The 20,309-nt window shown below is 32.6% G+C and overlaps 3 protein-coding genes across 3 annotated transcripts; 1 reads left to right on the top strand and 2 right to left on the bottom strand.

Annotated features, from left to right (window-relative positions):
* Positions 1–1,332: 1,332 nt before the first annotated feature.
* Positions 1,333–7,099, bottom strand: LOC143631877 (DEAD-box ATP-dependent RNA helicase 15-like). The gene is made up of 12 exons (XM_077100500.1): positions 6,974–7,099; positions 6,734–6,856; positions 5,822–5,922; positions 3,417–3,589; positions 3,116–3,347; positions 2,921–3,039; positions 2,783–2,839; positions 2,258–2,442; positions 2,027–2,171; positions 1,837–1,920; positions 1,682–1,745; positions 1,333–1,585 (listed from the first exon to the last, which is right to left on the bottom strand). The coding sequence occupies exons 2-12, from the start codon at positions 6,850–6,852 to the stop codon at positions 1,575–1,577; spliced, it is 1,290 nt and encodes a 429-aa protein (XP_076956615.1). The 5' UTR covers positions 6,853–6,856; positions 6,974–7,099; the 3' UTR covers positions 1,333–1,574.
* A 3,485-nt stretch (positions 7,100–10,584) lies between these two features.
* Positions 10,585–11,867, top strand: LOC143631775 (SPX domain-containing protein 1-like). Its single transcript, XM_077100424.1, has 2 exons — positions 10,585–11,051; positions 11,138–11,867. The coding sequence occupies exons 1-2, from the start codon at positions 10,646–10,648 to the stop codon at positions 11,563–11,565; spliced, it is 834 nt and encodes a 277-aa protein (XP_076956539.1). The 5' UTR covers positions 10,585–10,645; the 3' UTR covers positions 11,566–11,867.
* A 5,766-nt stretch (positions 11,868–17,633) lies between these two features.
* On the bottom strand, positions 17,634–18,738 carry LOC143631774 (ethylene-responsive transcription factor WIN1-like). Its single transcript, XM_077100423.1, has 2 exons — positions 18,589–18,738; positions 17,634–18,469 (listed from the first exon to the last, which is right to left on the bottom strand). The coding sequence occupies exons 1-2, from the start codon at positions 18,666–18,668 to the stop codon at positions 17,974–17,976; spliced, it is 576 nt and encodes a 191-aa protein (XP_076956538.1). The 5' UTR covers positions 18,669–18,738; the 3' UTR covers positions 17,634–17,973.
* Between the last annotated feature and the right edge of the window lie 1,571 nt (positions 18,739–20,309).

Below are 20,309 nucleotides of genomic sequence, written 5' to 3'. Positions count from 1 at the left end.
ACCGAATATTTTGGTATCGGTATGGTACCGATCTCATCCATATGGGTTAATACCTAAAAGAAGAATTGCAAAGACCTAAAATATTTATAAAAACAAAAATCTTTTACTATTCGACTATTATTTTGTAACTTTTGTTTATAAATACCGCGAGATTTTGGAAAAAAAAACAAACGATGGGGTATAATATTTATATAAACAAAATCAGTGGTGACCGGTAGCATTTTGAAAAAATACATCGGGGGTGGCCGCGCTTAATACCTATAAGAATTTTCAAGAAAAATCGCGAAATTTATCCCAATAACGGAGAAAATGGCAGTGGCCGGAGCCACCCCCGGTCCCCATTAAGCTTCGCCCCTGAATATCATATTTAAACTTAATAAAAGAAAAAAAAATTAATAACTTTCTGTTTTTATACCCTCTTGACTTGCCTTGCAAACTCACGTTTGGGAAAAGTGATTTTCGCATGATGAACACAAAAAGAGAGAAAATGAAAAAAAGAAAAAAATAAACTTTATAGTATTTGATTTGATAAAGAGACTTAAAATGACTTAAAATATTAGAGGTAGTAATATGTCAAATAAAATTGTCAAATTGAAAATATATGAGAGGGTGTATGACAAGTACACGAGAAGAGTTGGTTTAGCCTAACCCTTAATGTATCTATAGGTGAGGTTAATTATGAAAAGAATTTTTTAACAAGTAATTTTCACCATGTCTTAAGTGAGACTAGATACACAAATCAAGTTTTCAAGTTTGTGATTGTAATAAAACGAGCAAATCTAAATCCTTTAATTTTCTTTATAACATTTTCATATTTTTAGTATTTATCTACTACTTATAAAGTTATACATACAATGCATATGTTATGTATATCAAACTCATCAAATATAATGTTGACACATTATTTGCACGTGTAGAAACCTACTTTTTTTACAACCAATTTATTTTACACATATGCCACCCCATGCCATAAGGTATAAAGACACAAATAAGACTAACAAGTATTTGGCTGTAAGACACACACATCTGCACATGTGTAGGATCTATATGTAAAAATAATATGTTTATATTTCTACTTTTAAATTACATGAGGTAATAAACATTGCATACGTTATTAAAAATGCTTTGTAAAAAAGATTTACTACTTGTGTACAATGTGTTTTAAAGATGATATGTAAAATCTATCAACATAAATGCATATACGTAGATCAACTGAAAGCTTCTAGTACATACAATATTCAAGATTATTGTATCAAAACAATCTTAGCATTCATTTACAAGGATAAGAGCATGTATCAAATTTAAACTAACATCCATAGCTTGCTCAGATCATTGATCAGAATGAATTGTTTCTGGCATACACATTGCGAAAATCCTTCTACATATTTGTCAACATGCCGAACAAATACAACATAATCTAACAGAAATAAAAACTTTCAAATGAGCAGTTACTAGAAGGTACAAGGTACAAAAATAGCAAACAACGATTTAAAAGGTAAAACATTCAAATTGAGAAAAAGAACAATGATCTTGCGACCATCACCACCGATCACTGCTTTAGAGATACTCTGTTCCTAAGAAGGCACTGCAAAAAAAAAAAACGAATAAACGTCAAAACATTTCAAACATTTTGTAAAAGAGAAGCAAAAATTAAGCTAGGAACAGAGTAAATTGAGCATACTGTATGTTGAAGTATCAATCTGCTCGGGAAGTTCTTTTATGTCCACTTCAAATCTTTCTTGAACCTAAAATCACGCAAAAAAAAGATGATTTTTAATGACAATGGATCGTATTTTGTACACAAATATTTATAAATACAGACAGATAACTATATACCTGATTGAGAACATCCGAGTCAGCTGATGATGCCACAAATGTGATAGCAAGACCCTTGGTCCCAAACCTACCAGCTCTACCAACCTGTCAAATCACACAAAAAAAATCAATAATTTATACATCAACCACGTACGTGGACGATGATAATAATATAAATATATTAATAAAAGTAAGAAAATAAGATAATTACACGATGGAGATAAGTGTCAGCAGAATCTGGCATGTCGTAATTGATGACAATATTGACACGTTCAATATCGATACCCCTACCAACTAAATCAGTTGCCACTAGAATTCTCTTGTGGCCTTCCTTGAAATTCTTATATCTTGTCAACCTGCAAATACAATTACAAAATGGTTTTTAAGAAACTAATTTATAAGGTTTTATCCCTTTGTAGATTAGACATAATGTAACCAATACCTTTCTTCTTGAGACATGCCAGAGTGAATGCAAATAGATGGAAAATTGCACTCAATAAGCAATTTGTTCAATTCTGCTGCTCTGCTAACACTTTTAACAAATATCACAACTTGATTGAAATCTAATGCATCAAGCAGATCATTCAATTTACGGTTTTTCTCCAGCTCACTCAGCTTAATGTAATGCTGCAAAGAACAAAAGATTTAACTTCAAATTGGTTGATCGGGATAATATTTCATCTAACAGGCAAAATTATAGAAATAGATTAAAACAAAAGAGATCAAACAGGTTGAAAGATGTGTAAAACCTCCACAGTCATACTGTAATTGTTTAGACCCGTAAGAATATTATCATTTGACGGGTTACCCAACACAACCATTTTTTGTTTATATAAGGTACAGAATTTGGACAAAAAATGCCTTGAATCAAAAAAGCCCGACCATCAGTTAAAACCGTATAAAAGTTTACACATTTGATCGATTATCAAACCCGCCCATTTTTCCCTCATCTAATTCAAGCTCCTACCTGTACAAGACCATGTAGAGTCAACTTGGCTTCATCATCCACATAGATTTCCATTGGCTGAAAGAAACAAGCATTAGAATAAAAGAATTTAAAAAGCTGTTCTGGAAGAAAATTCAAGTGAAAATGACAGAATATTACATCTTGCATAAATTTCTTGCACACGGGGCGGATTTCCTTGCTGAGTGTTGCAGAAAACATCATAACTTGTTTATCATGAGGAGTCATCTTGAATATTTCTTGTACATCTCTCCTCATATCTTTATAGCAAAAAAAAACAACAATTTAGTATCAAAATACAATTTGAAAATTAAAAGATGCACTTGAAAAACATACCAAGTGACTCAAGCATCTTATCACACTCATCAAGTATGAAGTGTCTCACATTCTTCAATCCAAGATCTTTGTCTCTAGCAAGTGCAAGAATCCTTCCAGGTGTTCCAACAACAATATGAGGACACTCGTTTTTCAAAAGATCTTTGTGAACTTTAATGTTAACGCCACCATAAAACACTGCCACCTTGATATCAGTTAAGTAAGTGCTGAACCGCTCAAACTCATTGCAGATCTGTAGATTAAAACTAACAGGTAAGTAACTGAGTAAAGAGTTAACTTTAAATGAAGGTGAAAAACATGCCTGATAAGCTAATTCTCTTGTATGACATAAAATAAGTGCAGCAACTTGACCAGAAACAGGCTCAATCTGCTGCAACGTCGATAAGACAAAAACGGCTGTTTTGCCCATACCAGATTTTGCTTGACAAATTACATCCATGCCCAGAATAGCTTGAGGAATACACTCATGTTGAACTGATGAAGAATTAAAAAAATTAAACCCTCATTGTTTGAAATATAAATATAATAAACCATTGTGCTGCCTCTTCAAATGACACAAGTAATATCAGTTATTTACCTGCAAAAATATTAAAAGTATAAGTAAAGTTTTAAACACGCACAATTAAATTTTTTAATCAGTACATACACAACTTAACCCATGCATCTTAATCAGCTAATACAACTACCCTAAGGGTTTGTGCTTCTGACAAGAAAAATGATTGTAAATTTATAAAGTCTTGCCACTGTCCTATTATGAATCATAGCAAGTTCATTATGCATGGCATGAAAAGTTTAATAAGTGATCATTATCACATGCGGTAAAAAAAATAATGGAGATGATGAGTGCAGTACTCTAAAGTTACAAATAATTTAGGGAGTAATGGTATGTCTTTTATGTTCATAACATCTTAATCATAGTGACAAACAAGCAAGAAATAAAATAAACTTTAAAAAAATAGTATCTTGTTTGTAATATGTATCAATCCACACTACATGAATTGGTTGCTCAGCAAATTCAATTGATTTGAAAAGCCAAAGAATCTAACACCAGGATGTTTTTAATAAACTAATAAAGGATAAAATCAACTCTATTGAGTCAGTTAAAATGAAACAAGCTAATAACATAGAAGAGAATATAATCAGCTCTTATTGAGTAATGAGGCTTGGATCAAAAACTAGAAAGAGCCTAATAATTAACTTAACAGCAGACTTGTATCTTCTTCAGTATGAACACAAAATATGAAGACACTTCTATCAAAATTGAAAAGTAAACTTTGTATACACATCAAAAGACAGCACAAAGTCGTATCAAATGACATATAAACGTCTTAATTAAACTCAAAAGACACAATAGCACAGACTAGACGTATTAACGTAATATTTGATTGTGTTAACCAATAACGATAAAAAATTGACTATTTTTTTGTCCACCGTCATATAAAGATGCATAAGCACTTATTATGAACTTACGAAAAAATGTATTATATTTCTGTTCATTTACTCATGTGAGTGTTGTAAAGATAATATCATACAAAAGGCTAAACACAACAACATGTTAAGCTCTTTATCTTGTTCAGGACTCTGGTGAACGATATTCTGGATGATATATAAATTGTTCAGCTATCGATGGATTCAATATGTTAGCTTAAAGCTTGACTTTAAAGATGAGACTCATCAACAAATCTTATTACCTTCTAAATATAATGTACTAGGACAAGAAACAAAGATTGAAAATGTGTTTTATCCATATATTTCATACGTTGTTTAACAACAAAAACTTGCCCTTAGTTTATTGTTGATGGAACAAATGTAACTACCTACAATAACTGCTATACGATCTAATTTGTGGTCATTTTAAGGTTAAAAGTTACCTCATACCAGCTTACACCATTAAGTTGATATTCATCCACTAAGATAATGTCTCCTATATCCGGCTCAAGTAAAATGTTTTAAAGGAATAAAGGCTTGATATGGAACAAACAAGCACCAGCACCTTTATATAGTCCACAGTCTAATCACAAATGTGGGGCAATATGCATAATTCATCCAGAGTGAGAAAAAAACTAACTCCAACAAATATCACAACAGCCTTGCTTCTATATATGCCAACTAGCTTTATATCTAAACAGAGGTTCAAAAATGACCGGAGACTAACACTGTATTCTTGAGTTTTTTTTTCATGGGATAAGAAAGGAAATGATAAGATTTTAGTTTGAATTTCATTCTTGAGTTTTTTTTATAAAAGAAATGATAGGAAATGATAGGAAAACTTGGGTGTTTTAAGTCCCAAAGTTTTCTTGCCAATTTGGCATGATTTGGAAAAAAAGAAAAGGATAAATATTTAAAATTATCACTTTACCCTTCAATCTACATCTAATATAAAAAGGCTATATTTGTAAAACTACACATTTTTTTTCTTTTCCTTTCCTTTCATTTAAACTAAAGAATGTAATTAACCATTTCTTTTCTTCCCCTTTCTTTCATTTTTCATTAAACTTGAGAATGCATTACATGCATGTACTTTCTTTTCTTCTCCCATCCTATCCAATCTTATACTTTCCTTTCTTTTAATTAAAAACTCGAGAACGCAGTGTAAAGAATAACAATTACTAAAGCAGCCCAACAAGATAAGCACATGAATTCAAACACCACATATGAGTTATTAACTTTTAGTTAAGTGAGCAGAAGTCCAGAATATAAACTTGCCTTCAGAAGGATGTTCAAACCCTGAATCCACAATAGCACGGAGCAGCTCTGGCTTTAAAAGAAAATCCCTGAATCCAGAGCTATGAATTCCAACATACCCCCTAAATTCAAAAAACAATATTAGCAAACAATTATATGGCAGGAAAATTAGTATATTATAAAAATGCAAACAAGCTAAGCTGCTCGCGACGTACTCAAAATCAGATCAATAAAAAGTTTGAAACAAGCCAAGCATTTAAAAGCTCAAGCCGAACCCAAGCCTCAAATAAAGCTCGTTTAGTTATCAAGCCCGAGCTTGAGCCTTGTATAAGAAGCCCGTTTACACTCGTCGAGCCTAGTATAGTAACCTCGTTTAAGCTCATCAAGCCTTATGTAATTTTACTCTTTATCTCTTTTAGAGTTTGAATTTCTTAATATTAATTTCACCCTGCACAGCCAAGCTCTAGCCTAGCTTTGGCTCGTTTAACTTCAGTTAACCATAAGTACAAAAAAAAACTTATTTTTGGTTAATTCGGTTTTCTGTTAACCGATGTTAATTCAACTTTCGATCAATTTCAGTTCAATTTCCGGTTCGATTTTGCTTATCAGTTCGTTTATTGCTCACCTAGTACACGAGCTCAAGCCAAGCCTATGGTTGCTTGAGGTTTTTCTCAAAATACATAAAAGTAATTAACAACGTATATAAATTAAGCAATTAACTAATAATTAATAAACAAGCCAAGCCTGTTAATAAAAAAAAAGCATAAAGCAACCCGAGCTCCAGCTCTCGTAAGTCAAATCAACCCTAGCTCGAGTTCAATTAAGCTCGAGCTAGGCTTATTCAAACCACTAGTTATTACAAAGAACAAATCAACATTAATCCAAATAAACAAAACATATTAGCTTCACCAGAGCTGTTATAAACACACTCACTTCTTAACGGACTCGCCGTTAGTTTTAACGGCGGAGGAGTCAAGCGCCTTGTCTTCATCCTCTTCGTAGTCCAGAAGCTCTTCTTCGTACTCGTTATCCTTAATCTCGGTCTCGCCCATTTCTATTGACGCCGATAAGTCCAAATTAGGGTTTCGAAATTGGGGGATATGAATTGAGATGTGATACAGTAGGAATTGAATTAGATGAATTGAGATTGAAGATTAGCTGACTGACCTTTGATTGATTGATTGAAGATTTGAAGGTAAGAGGTTTGATTAGGGTTTCTGCAGACACAAAAACGTTAGTCAAAAGAATGAGAATGAATGAAGGGGTTTAGGGTTTGCTTTTGGCTTTTCAAGAGCGGGTAAAAGCCACAAACTCAATTGAAAGATATTTCATAATTATTATTATTTTATTTTTTGTTAGTAAATGAAAATTTGAAAATTGTATTTTAATAATTTCAACTTAACGTTGCTAGCAGATAATAATCTTAGTTTAGTTTATTGTTACCGGTGATCCTAAATATAAAAAAATTGGCTCTCAATTGTTCATGTTAATAGAATCTTACGTCGTTGAGTTTTTTCAAATTTCAAACTGATTTTTAGGGCTTTTGATCGGTAAGAGTATACAAGTCGATTGATGTCTAACTTAGCTTGAAATGACGCTCCAAACGGCTTGATTAGTGCTTCAAATTGGGTGTTTGAACATCATATTAACAAATATTTAGTTGTTTGGAGCATTATTTCGAATGAAGTTTTACATTAATCGACTCGCATCCTCGTTTCAATCAAAAGCCCTAAAAAACAGTTTAAATTCTGAAAAAACTTAAAGCCGTTAACTTTTTTTAACAGGAGATCATTGAGAACCAAATTTTTTTAATTTGAGATCACCGGTGGCAATAAACTAAAATTATTCTCGGCCAATAACAATAACAGTTAGTTGGGAGTATTAAAATCCAATTTGCCTTTTGTAAATTGTAAATTAAATTTAGTTAATGAGAAAGTTGAACTAATGGTATGTGTGATTTGATTATATTGAAAGTTTGGTTCCCGCTATTAATCCTGGTCATGTTTAATGGAAAAATGATGTCATGTGACTTGTTAAATTTGAAACCCGATAAAATACTCTTTCAAACTCTAGAAGTCCTAACACAACTTCATCATATTCGATTACACACTACTCTTAGATTTTGCATGGATTCGGGTATTAAAACGCATTACGCGAAATTTTCGGATATCTGGATTCTTGATACATGAAACTTCGGATATCCAAACTGAACACCCTTAGTTATATTTAAGTGTTTATTGATATATAATTTTTGAGTGTGGTCACCGGCCACTGACTAACAAGATATAAATATCAACTAGTTGCTTTATGCTCACACATTGCGGCAAGAATGTAGTAGGAACTCAATAGGTATCGGTTTGATTGGTATCAATATAAAAACTTATTGGGTTGTTTGAGTGACTTAATGAAACTTAAGGATTCCCATATTAAAAGGCTTTAGTGTTAATTGTGTAACTTATAGAAACTACTGGGGTGCCATGTGTAAATTGTGTTGGCAAGGTACCATGTGAAAACGCCTTGAATGAAATTTGCACAATACACGTCTTAATGACTTATAAGGCTTTTTAATTGATAAATTTCAGAAACATACTGAATGATTTAAATACTGCCTCTTAACCAGACATCTTAATAATTAAGCACAAGATTGTTACAGGGTTTTATAGTTTGGGTGATCCTTGGTTCATTCAGATCTGAATGAATCAGATCTGAATGAGCCTCTGTCTCATTCAGCAACAATAAGTCTGAATGATTCAGACATAATTTTAACCATTCATTTGTTTTTCTGTTTCCATTCAGATGTAAACAAACAGGCCTTACGATAGAATCATATATGTAGCATGTTCAACACAAGAGCATCAATCATAGAATATGCTCCTCGATTGTATACAACAACATATCAATTCATACTTTATCCTTTCAATTCCTCGTCAAATCACCAATTATATATCTCTACATATCCATGTCGTTATACACCAAATCATTCATCATCATTGTCGAAGTCGCTACAAATTTCGACTCTTCATATAGAACAAGATGAAGCTTCCAAAGACTTTTAGGAAATTGATCGATGATATGTCCGCTAATGATACTTTGCCTGATGATCTGAAGAAGCAATTGAAGCACACACACTCCGGATATGCCCAAGGTAATAAGAGAACGGAAGTGACTGCTGGTGATAAAGTTTATTCGGTAGCGCATTCTAAGGAGGTTGATCCTTTCAGGAAATTATGCCACACGCAGATAGTCGAGTTTAACAATTTCTATCTTAATATATAAACAAAAACAGTATGCCGATTTGATTTACAACGCAAAATAAAATTAAGGAAACATCACTAATTGGCAGATTTGGTTTGGCTTGTGATGATGTCTTCTATGGAGCTATTATGTATATGCCTATATAGTGTTTTTGTTTCACTCAAACATGGATAAGTGAAAGATTATTGTATACTTGTCTACAAAAATAATGTCATAAAAATGGCCCAATGTAATTATCACTAAGACTTAAGAGCCTATTTGTTAATAGTTATTATGGCTTTATGCTTGTCTACCCACTTCATATATCTTCGATAAAACTCTTCGTTACAAAATATTAGATACACGTTGGTGATGTTCATTATTCAAATCGGATTTATGAACCCAGATTTTGAAATAAGCCGAATTTGAGTTTACTTTTTTTTTTTGGTTTTTGGAATTTGTATTAGACACCATGAGTGGTTGAATATCAGTAGGCCATAATAGGTTTAACGAAGGAGTGGCTAGAGTTTGGAAATGGGGGAAGGTTGCGCTATTGCAACGCATGAAGGTGGAAGAGGGGCGAGTGTACATGGTGACAAGAACACACTATCGTCGAATGTATGATGTGATGAGGAAGAAAGTTTATACTTTTTAAGATGTGGGCTTATGGAGTTATGGGTTAGGCAATTAAGTGGGTTTGCATTAATTTTTTTAAAAAGCTTATTTAATATTTATGTGAGATTGTTTAGTAGGGGCTACAATTTATGATATGACTCAAACACATGACTCAACACAATGTTAAACGAGTTAATGTTTGGGGTAAACAAGTTATGATCATACACGAGTTGACATGTTAGTGACACGATTGAACTAAATTCATACGGCTGTTTTTATTTTTAAGTCGTGTCATGGCATTCGTGTAATCTACTTGTTAAACGTGTTGTGTCATTGGTTTTATTGAAGTAGTTAAATTCAGTCATGTTAAATGAGTCGGGTCACGTAACTCACTTATTAAACATGACCATGCTAGTATTTAAGAACTGTGGAGATTTATTACACCTAATGTTCTGAAAAATCAAACTCAAGATTATCATCTCACGGCCAACCACTCCCGTAGGCCGTAGTCCTATGGTTGCATCGCACATATTGCATTTCAATATTTCATGTTAGGTTTCTTCAATTATACATTTATCATTTCAAACTTAATGCACATTGGATTCCTCTTTTTAAAATTTCTAATTATTTGAAATTTGATACAATCTGAATTAGGAGTGAAAAACGACACATTGGACGTAATATACGCATCCTCACCCTACATTTATGTAAGAGACTATTTGTCTCGAATCTGTGACTAGATACATACTGTTGGATGTACATATATATGCAATTCATGCTTTCATTGGTTTGGATAAAAGCCGGCCGGCTACGTTACGTTAGAATCATGGATAATATTTGTCACCAAGAATATTCATCTCAGAATATACTCCTTGCTTGTAACAATAATATATATAAATCTATATTTTATATCTCCAATTATATATATCTGTGCACATATGCATATTGTTTATAACAAATCATTCATCATAATCGATACAAATTTCAACCAACAAGATGCAATTTCGAAAGATTTTACAAAAGTTGATCGATGACATGTTGCCTGATTGGAGGGACAAGTTTCTTTGTTACAAGGATCTGAAACAGCAATTGACGCGGATCTATTCTAGAGATGATGCCGGTAATAAGAGGATCAAGTTGAACTCGGGTGATAAAATCAATTCGGTCGCAGATGAGAACGAGGTTGCTGCTTTCGTGAAACTATGCCACGATCAGATAGTTAAGTTTAACAATTTCGTTCTTGACAAACAAGAGTGGTATATTATCCGAATTGAGGTTTTGGAAGGTAACTTGGTTTCAGCCCAAGATTCGTACCAAGAGTTGATGAAAGTTGGTAGAGATCTTGTAGATTTGCATGGGGAGATTGTTCTCTTGTTAAATTATAGTGCTCTTAATTACACTGGTACGTGTTACACTGTTACAACTCTGTTTTTAATAAAATTTATAACGAAAAAAGTAATAACATAATAAGTTGTTGCAATTTTGAAGGACTAGTGAAGATACTAAAGAAACATGACAGGCTAAGTGGTGCACTTGTTCAACTTCCTTTCATTCAAAAAGTCCTAAACGAACCGTTTTACAAAACCGACGTGCTAAACAATCTAGTGAAGAAATGTGAGACGATGCTTGACCGCCTTTTCTCCATTAACGAACAACAAGCATCATCGTCCACATTTGCATCAACGAGAAAAGAACCCGAAGATAAGTGTTTCATTAAAGTTCCTGAAGAACTTGTTGATATCAAGAGCATGGAGAACACTTACATGAAACTAACCCTTTCGGCGTTGGACATATTGAAGGAGATTCGAAGTGGGAGTTCGACGGTTAATATGTTTTCGTTACCTCCGGTTCAACAAAGTATGGATATGGGGGAGGTGTGGAAAAAGATTCCTGTTGTAGAAGAAGTTGCTAAGTAAAATTATCATTTACTATCATGATTGAAACAAGCAAGAATTTATGTTTACTTTATATACTTATAATACACTTATATTCATGAAAAAGAACAAACAAGCCATAAGACAAACTCAAGTATGAAACGAATCAAATTTTGGTTTGGCACATTTAATATTAGAAAACATATATAAACTTACATAAATATGATTGGTCAAAAATTAAAAGACCACTAATATTGAACCCAAATCAGGCCCCCAACAATTATTCAAGCACATCTTCGACCATCACTGCCCCTTGATCAATGAACATTTTCAGCGACCCTCGTTTTCTCGACGAAGACATCTTTTTCATCGAACTAGAAGTTGATCACATTATCGTTACTTTTACCACTTAAATAATTACATAGAAATGATCATTGATATCATGAAACTATGAACGATCAACGACATCAAAGTTATTGATATATTTTAAAGAATTGATTACACGGATATTTCTATAGTTATATTGTTATATTGTTATTTTAGTCTCGTAAGCTTGATATATTGCGTTTTTTTTTATCTTTATTGTTTTTCGAACGTGACATAAATTGACCAATGGATGTTCCTTAACTTTTATATTAAACTTTTATGTAAGTGCTAAGAGACCAACTAATGTTAGACCCAAATCAGCCCCCCAACAAGCCCATCTTCGATCATCATTACTCCCCTCCGTCAATGATCATCTTCAGTGACCCTCGTATTTTCGACGAAGACATCATATTCATCTTCTTCGTCAAACTATAAGTCCCATCCTTACCTTTACCTCCGCGGTACATGCTACTTTAACTTATTTTCAACATCACATCAAGTTTTTAATTTTTTCTTTATTTTTTTCGGCATCTAGCTTTTCATATATTTACATATAATGCTATAAAACCTTTTTGTAACTTAAATGCTACTTTAAAGCAATTCAATTACTATTTTGGTCCCCTGTTCTTGATGGGAGGTATCAAGCACGTACGACAACCCTCGCATTTTCTGGTGGTGTCATCGTGTCCAAACCTTTGTATTTTCGACATCACAAGGCCCCGAGGACCCGACAGCTGCCAGTACTCTGTCCCATAAATGTTTGAGTCAACGTTTTAATGAGCTAAATTGACAAAGAGGGTAGAAACGGAATTTGCAGGTACTATACTAGGATGGTTATCAACTTGTCATATGTTGGAACTACGTTGGTGGTTCTTGTGGTTAGTTAAAAGATTATATATAATCAAAGAATAATTTTTATATTTATTTTGTTTGGAGTGAATTACTTAAAAGTTGGTTTGTTGTTGTTGACTTGACTTAGTTTTTGGTCTTTTGGATCTTTCTAGCCTTGTATCCATGGACCATGGCCAAGCAACATGACCCAATGGCCAGGCAACCAGCTACATCCATAACTTTCATGATAACATAGTAACATGATAGCAAAGTACACTGATTAAATTCATGCAAAACATTGTAGCATATATAATCGTATTACAACCCGAAATGTTTTAGTTTTTTCGGCTAGCAAATGTGACATTCAAGTCCAACCAACGTTAATTTATAGTTGAACCAATGACAATACGAGTCGAAAGCTTTGATACCAGTTTAATTAACTCTATAGTTATTTTGTTTTATCTGTTAGTTATGAATTAAAAATTTAAGAAAAAAACATTTAACATCACAATATATACTGTTTGTTGTTATTTCAGTTTTTATTATTTTTCTGACAAAATGAAGAGTACAAAGCTGAACTCTCTGGCTCCCAGATTGTATGGTCCTTTTCTTTGTTCATTTATATGTAGTGGCCTCTATAAACTATCCCAATCAACAAGCACCACGTGTATTTCTTTTTTAATTTAATATTATATTAAATATTATCACATTACAAATACCCAACTTTTAAAATATCATTTCAAAATTAATACATGGGTGCATGATTATTCATTTATTATTATTGTTATTAATATTCATACCAACTAATTTATCTTACTCTTTTATGATATTAGTGACCAGTGAGTTAAATGATAAACCCGTTGGCAGATTAACTTTTTTAAAGAAACAAACAATATATAGCTTTGAATTTATGATATAGAATAGTGGTTGTTGTCTAAATGATGACCACATAATTCTTTTTAAGGTGATGACCACTTAATTGAAAATCCTCTAAGTTGATGACTTCCTAGCTCATTCTTTTAGTTTTACTGGTATGCATATGGGGTACTTTATTCAAGTCGACCCTTGAGTCCCCATATCATGTGACATTGCTATTCTTCTTTAACCATTTAGTTTTGACATTAAATAAATTTCCTCTTTTTAAGTAAAAAGCTTAACTAAAATTATTTGATTTGAAAATTTTTAATTACTTGTTTTGAAATTTTCTATCGAGTTGCTCGCTTGCCTTCTATTTTAATATAAACTAGCCAGATGCCCGTGCGATGTCACGGGGTATGCATGCAAACACGACATCGAACGCGTAACCGCTGTTAGTACACGACTGGCATCACATCGACATGCGCGTAACCCAACAATAGTGTGCGCGTAACGCGACATCGGACGTGTAATCGATATCGGTAAACGCGTCACACAACGGTTGTACGTGTGCAATCCAGTGTCGGTACACGCGTAACCGGTCTGACCAGACCGGGACATGCGCGTAACCCAACAATAGTGTGCGCGTAACGCGACATCGGACGTGTAATCGGTATCGGTAAACGCGTCACACAACGGTTGTACGTGTGCAATCCAGTGTCGGTACACGCGTAACCGGTCTGACCAGACCGGGAAATGCGCGTAACGCGACACTGGACGTGTAATCGGTATCGGTAAACGCGTCACACAACGGTTGTACGTGTGCAATCCAGTGTCGGTACACGCGTAACCGGTCTGACCAGACCGGGACCAAATTAACCTTTTTTGTATCACGTGTTTTGACAGTAACCATAGCTTATCCATGACCCAAATCCACCTGACTCGTTTTCCGGCCCTAACTGGTAATCACGTAACACGTTACGTTTTTAAAATTAAAAAAAATATAGCAATGCCATACTCAAATTAAAGAGAATAAAATGTTTGTTATTATGGTGTAATTGTTTTTGAAAAAAATATTAATATGTGAAAAAGTTATGGTCGTTTAAAAGTCGTAGGGGTAGTTAATTTAGAATAATGGGTAAATGTGTAAATCTTATATAAATTGACAAAATGTGATCGAAGTTAAAAGACTATACTTGTATATATATTTGAATCAAATATTGTTAACCGTAAAAGAGGTGAAAAAACTCAAAAGACTACATTACCCCTAAAATGTCATAAATTTATGCATTGTATGTTGTACCTTGTGCATGGTTTTGTGTACCTTTTAAAATTTAATAGGTCCTTAACTTATGCTTTATATATAGTATAGATATAGATATAGATTAAGATAATTTAAATTTAACCTTAAAAAAATAGCATGACTTTTATTTGGAACTTACATATTATATTTATTTAATTAATTCTTTTTTTATTTTTCATAATCCGGGTTATTTGTGAAGTTTCAAATTCAAATAGGTTTTAAAACTCTTGGAATTAAAATGTAGTTTCGAACTTTTCAAATTGAATAACCTGTAAAACAGCCAATGAACACCACTAGGTTCATCAATACACGTAGTTAATCATATCTACAAGAAAAAAAAAATTAATTATCTTAATCAGACGTCTTTAAAAAATCATAATCGACTCTTAGGTTACTTTGGTCTCCACCATAAACCGTCATTTGTCGAACTCATTAAGTTATGCTATCCATAAATTGTTGAAAAAGATATCATTATTTGTTAGCCAAATCTTGGTTAGACCAAGACTAAATGGAGACTTTTATATAAAGAAATGACAATTATACTAAAGTTGGTATGAAATAGAAGGTGTATTTCACTATCATTTTCTAATTGAATTTGACATGACCTACAATCTTAATGCACCAATCACTCCATTTGAAATTAAGGACCATTTTGGGTACCCTATTTTAAATACACTAATTGAGCAATAAAATGCATTCTTTCCAAAGTAGTTTTAAGTTAGTTATTCGATATGTTTTAATAGCATGATTGGTTTATCATAATTAGTATCCGTAGTATACTTTCACTTGCACACATCAAATATTACGGTAACAAAGACTATCAGCATAACGTATCATTATCTATAATGAGGTAAAGCATTAAAGCATACGCAACATATGCTGCATAATGTATAATATGACGCTAAATCATGACTTATATAGTTATGTTGTCATCATCACCGATGGTCGTGAACTTAATTAGTAGGATGCATGAGATGGGATAGATCGACTGATATCCAATGTGATTGGTTCTCCTAGATCTTCAAGTCGGCTCATAGCCTCCTATCATATATGGATATTATCCGAAGAATTAAAGTTTGGATTATGAAATAAGACGACGTAAGTGATATGACGTGGGATATTGACTAACCAAGAGGATCAAAGGAGACATTGACTCCAACCGTCGGAATTAATCATTTCGATTTGTTGTGCTAACACACATTTTATTGGAAAGTATAAGTCGAACATCACAATCTACTCATCCCCGACTAAGAATATTTTATTCCATCATTGTCGTTTTAGGTCCATGAATAGGTAATGTCAATCATTGGTCGCTAACGATTAGACTCCAGTGCCCACAAAACATTATACTTAAAAATGAGATTTACGAGTTCACTTGAAATGTGTACTATTAATATGTTTTTACATTATAAAATCATCCTCTCAATGTGACTCGAACACACTTACATTTTATAGTCACGTCCATTGACCATCACAACGAGTGCATCAAATATCATTTGTGTCATCTTTTAAGAATATTATAATACTGAAATTTTAGTTCTAATACATGTATAAAATATTTTAGAGTTTAGGGGCTTCTATTTACCTTATTTTTGGTCACACATTATTATGATAATTTCTTTTCATATATGTATACACACACACACACATATATATATATATTATTTTTATTTTTTTACGTGCTATTATTAATTATATTATTATTGAACTTTGATTTCCTTTTATATTGCCTTATACATATGTATTTTAGAGCTGAGGGTCTCTCTGGAAGCCACATCTCTATCCCATTAGATAGGTATGGTGTGGCTACATCCCACCCTTCCCAGACCTTACTTATAGCTTTGCTATTTGTGAGACTTCACTATGTATGATTGATTGACATGTATAAAATATTTATTATCATTGTTAACTGAGTGAGATTTGTTATAACTTCAAATCACAACATACAAAAATCAGGTTTTTATTGATAGACTTACAAGTTGTATTATAACTATTTAGTTGATTAACTTGTAATTAGTAAGGGTCATAACCTAATTATGTTACAATTAAATAAGATCATAAAAGATATCTTTTAAGCCAGTCCCTTGATAGTCTAATTTTCTAATAAAATTAAGCGAAATAATAGGTGAAACCGAAGAACTGTTCATACCGACCACCAGGGTGTTAAAAACTGTGACTGTAAGTTTTATAGACTTGTACATTAGTTCTATAATTTCTTAGAAAAGTTTCATATTAAAATGTTGGTAAATATAAGCACGAACAAAATTAAAACCCATAGTAAACATTAAGAACGAATCCTTGAAACAACTTTAACAACTTACGTTGTGTGACATATGTTTCTAACGTTGTCAGTCGGTTGTATTAAATGACATCGTCTCATAGGAAACCACATTGTCTCACATGCAAAACTACATGGACCAATAGAGAAGTAAACTCACATGAAAACCATTGAATTTCAATTGTGTTTGTAAAGTCAAACATTTGACTAGTCAAATTATGTAATATGCATGGTAGCAATTAACATAGCCTTTTATACTTTATGATAAAAGCTTCAAGAGTTTTACGATATCAAGTACAACTCTATTTTTAATACCCTATGAGTTAACCTATCTTTAAAAGTGTTAGATTGAAATGACAAAATTATATCACAATATCTCATATGTAAAAAAAATAATCTAAATTAAAGTAACAATTTAAGTCAAACCACTTTACTAAAACAGATCTTAACTCACATGAAAGCAAACCCTAACTCACATGAAATGAAACCTATCAAATTTGCAATTGAGTGTGCAAAATTAAACATTTGACAAGTCAAATTACATAATATGGTAACAGTTAACATAGCCTTTTATACTTTATGATAAAAGCTTATAGCCTTATTTTGTGAAAGAAAATCACATCTTTTTACAAGATACATTTCAACATCACTATCCCTTTCCTTATCTTTCATATGTCTCTACTAATAAACTTTATTTGGACTTAAAATAGACATATAATCAACCCTCTTATTAGCATATAAAAACTTGTTAAATTCATAAAAATGATATGTTTTAAGAGGGATGATAATCATAATATATATATAAACCATATGTTAACTAACTGTTGACTATACAGAGTGAAGGTGGAGTTGAGTTCCAATTAAGCAACTCTTCAATCATTTGCATCACCATTTTGTTTTCTTCATCTATTTCTTGATCATTGCCCGAACCGCCCTCCTTCACCGCTGGGGCATCTGAAATCTCAGAGACGGTCCTGGTTCCCGCTTTCCCTTTCCCACCAAGCTCCACCTTCATCACCCAACCCGATCCGGACCCTTTTCCGGGTCGTTTTTGCCACACTCCAAAATGAGAGTTATCACTATCAAGTCGTAAACATGTTAACGAAGGTGATGGATCTTTGCAACATTTACGTAGCTTGGCGGCAAGTGTAGCCGCTGGAATCTCCGTGTGGGACGGTAGAGAGTGGTTTTTTTTGGTGTTCACCGGGAAATTAGTTTTCACGGTTTGACCGTTCATCAAAATGGCTGCTTGATCATAGGCTCTTGCTGCTGCTTCTGCTGTCTCAAATGTTCCTAGCCAAATTCTTCTTTTCCTAGTGTAACACATGAAATATATTAAAACTTGTACATTGAAATATTATTATAGGAAAATGATATTAAAAGAAATAATAATAATAATAAGATGAAGTGAAGTGATGTGAAGTTAACTTACAATAGTGGGTGTCTGATCTCAGATACCCAAGAACCCCATTGTCTTTGCCTGACACCTCTGAACTTCTTTGATTGTACCATGATTAATAAGTGTTGTGTCTTCACTGTCCCAATGATTTATAGGACAAGTTTATGAAGTACAAGATCAAAGTGGTAACAGTATAAAAGAGAGAGAGAGAAAATAAATGTGCGGTATATATATGTATATATGAAACAGTTGGTTGTTTAATAAAAAGTATTAAGTCTTACCTTTTTTCACACTAACCTCGGATCTCTATATATATATAATATCAAATATTTTATGAATCATAAATATACAAATGTGAAAGAATCACTTGTTCTTGTTATAGTGTTGTGAGCATTTGTTTACTTTTGTCAATTTTTTAACACCTTAAATTACAAAGTTGTTTTGTTTTGTATTTCTAAGATTTGAACACATAAACGCACATTTGTGATACGGAACACCATACTACTGGACCGATAGGTCATGGGGTTTTGTCTGTTTTCTTACGTATATAACATTTAGTAAATAACATTTAGTAAATATGTTTGTTTTCTTGTATTTCTTTTTCAATAAATAAATCTTTATTACATTTTTTTATATTTCTTGTTTCTATGTATTCACAAATTAATTGCTTAGAAAATATTTCACAATTATTTGTGTTTTGTCACTTGCTAAGGGTACATCAACTTAGAGCATGAGTTGTATTGTCAAATATAAACTCAGTGGTCTAATATATCAATGGCCAATGGGTTTTATGTGCTAAATATTTTGTGGAAAAACAAAAATAAGTTAGGTGTTTGCTAGTTAACAAGAGAACAATGGTTTTTTTTTTTGGGTAAATGAAACAAATTAATGCTTAGAAAGTTATCATCTCCACATTTCTTAAATAATCACACTACTTTTCAAGTTACTGCATGCAACTTAATTTGCTTACTTTATTGTTTTCATTATTCAAGTTAATGTTGAAATGAATCTTTGTGATCTACTTTTATATAAGTTAATGTCGAAATGAATCTTTCTATAAATGTAATGGCACCATTAGCCGTTTGAAGTAGTTCTGATGTACACTTGTGATTCACAAGATTACATTATAACACTCAAGTGGGAAAAATAAACTCAATGAATTTTCAACAATGAAGATTTATAAAAATAAGTTACAATAATATAACAACAAATCCTAGTTCGCCATAGGCGATCTCTTACGAGGGAATTAATCCGGCATTGTTATACGCATACGACATGGAGATTCAACCGTAGGGGAATGGAATAGAAACGGACTTTTGGGATTAACACCAAAGGGTCTATGGTCTCAGGTTCAAACTTGACTTATCGGTATTTTTTTTGTAGTGGTGAGTTTTATTTTTGATGGTGTTATTGGGCGAGTCAGACCTAGAGTGTTAAATTATTATAGACAGTTGGAATCTCGTCTCAGGTATACTCACTCAAATATTGAGGGTAGTTTCAATTTCCAAACGCCGTTAAACACCAAAGGAGGTCACATAGTCGCGGATAGATACAAGCCTTGTGAATATTGGATAAGCTAAGGTTGATGATCGTTGTTTGTTATATTTATATCTTGTCTTTATTTTGATTGCATTAAACATACATAACAATAAACCAAAAAACAATATTAAGTTGAATTATTCACTTGATTTTTCTTTGTAATAAAAATGAGTTAATTTTGTTGCTCTTCATGATCATTTTAAAATGTCAACATT

Source organism: Bidens hawaiensis, unplaced genomic scaffold (genome assembly GCF_021521415.1).
Source record: "Bidens hawaiensis isolate Kalapana, Puna unplaced genomic scaffold, B.hawaiensis_p1.1 tig00006258_1, whole genome shotgun sequence".
In the NCBI taxonomy this organism is placed as follows: domain Eukaryota; kingdom Viridiplantae; phylum Streptophyta; class Magnoliopsida; order Asterales; family Asteraceae; genus Bidens; species Bidens hawaiensis.
This window is presented reverse-complemented; position numbering and strand designations above follow the sequence as displayed.

Bases quoted from the DNA above. Each gene is read 5' to 3' on its own strand.
- LOC143631775 (XM_077100424.1), top strand. From the start codon at position 10,646: ATGCAATTTCGAAAGATTTTACAAAAGTTGATCGATGACATGTTGCCT. The intron at 11,052-11,137 runs GTACGTGTTACA...GCAATTTTGAAG, and splicing joins TAGTGCTCTTAATTACACTG to GACTAGTGAAGATACTAAAG.
- LOC143631774 (XM_077100423.1), bottom strand. From the start codon at position 18,668: ATGGTACAATCAAAGAAGTTCAGAGGTGTCAGGCAAAGACAATGGGGT. The intron at 18,470-18,588 runs GTAAGTTAACTT...GTGTTACACTAG, and splicing joins GAGATCAGACACCCACTATT to GAAAAGAAGAATTTGGCTAG.
- LOC143631877 (XM_077100500.1), bottom strand. From the start codon at position 6,852: ATGGGCGAGACCGAGATTAAGGATAACGAGTACGAAGAAGAGCTTCTG. The intron at 3,040-3,115 runs GTATGTTTTTCA...TTTGCTATAAAG, and splicing joins TAAGATGCTTGAGTCACTTG to ATATGAGGAGAGATGTACAA. The intron at 1,746-1,836 runs GTATATAGTTAT...GCGTGATTTTAG, and splicing joins ACTCGGATGTTCTCAATCAG to GTTCAAGAAAGATTTGAAGT.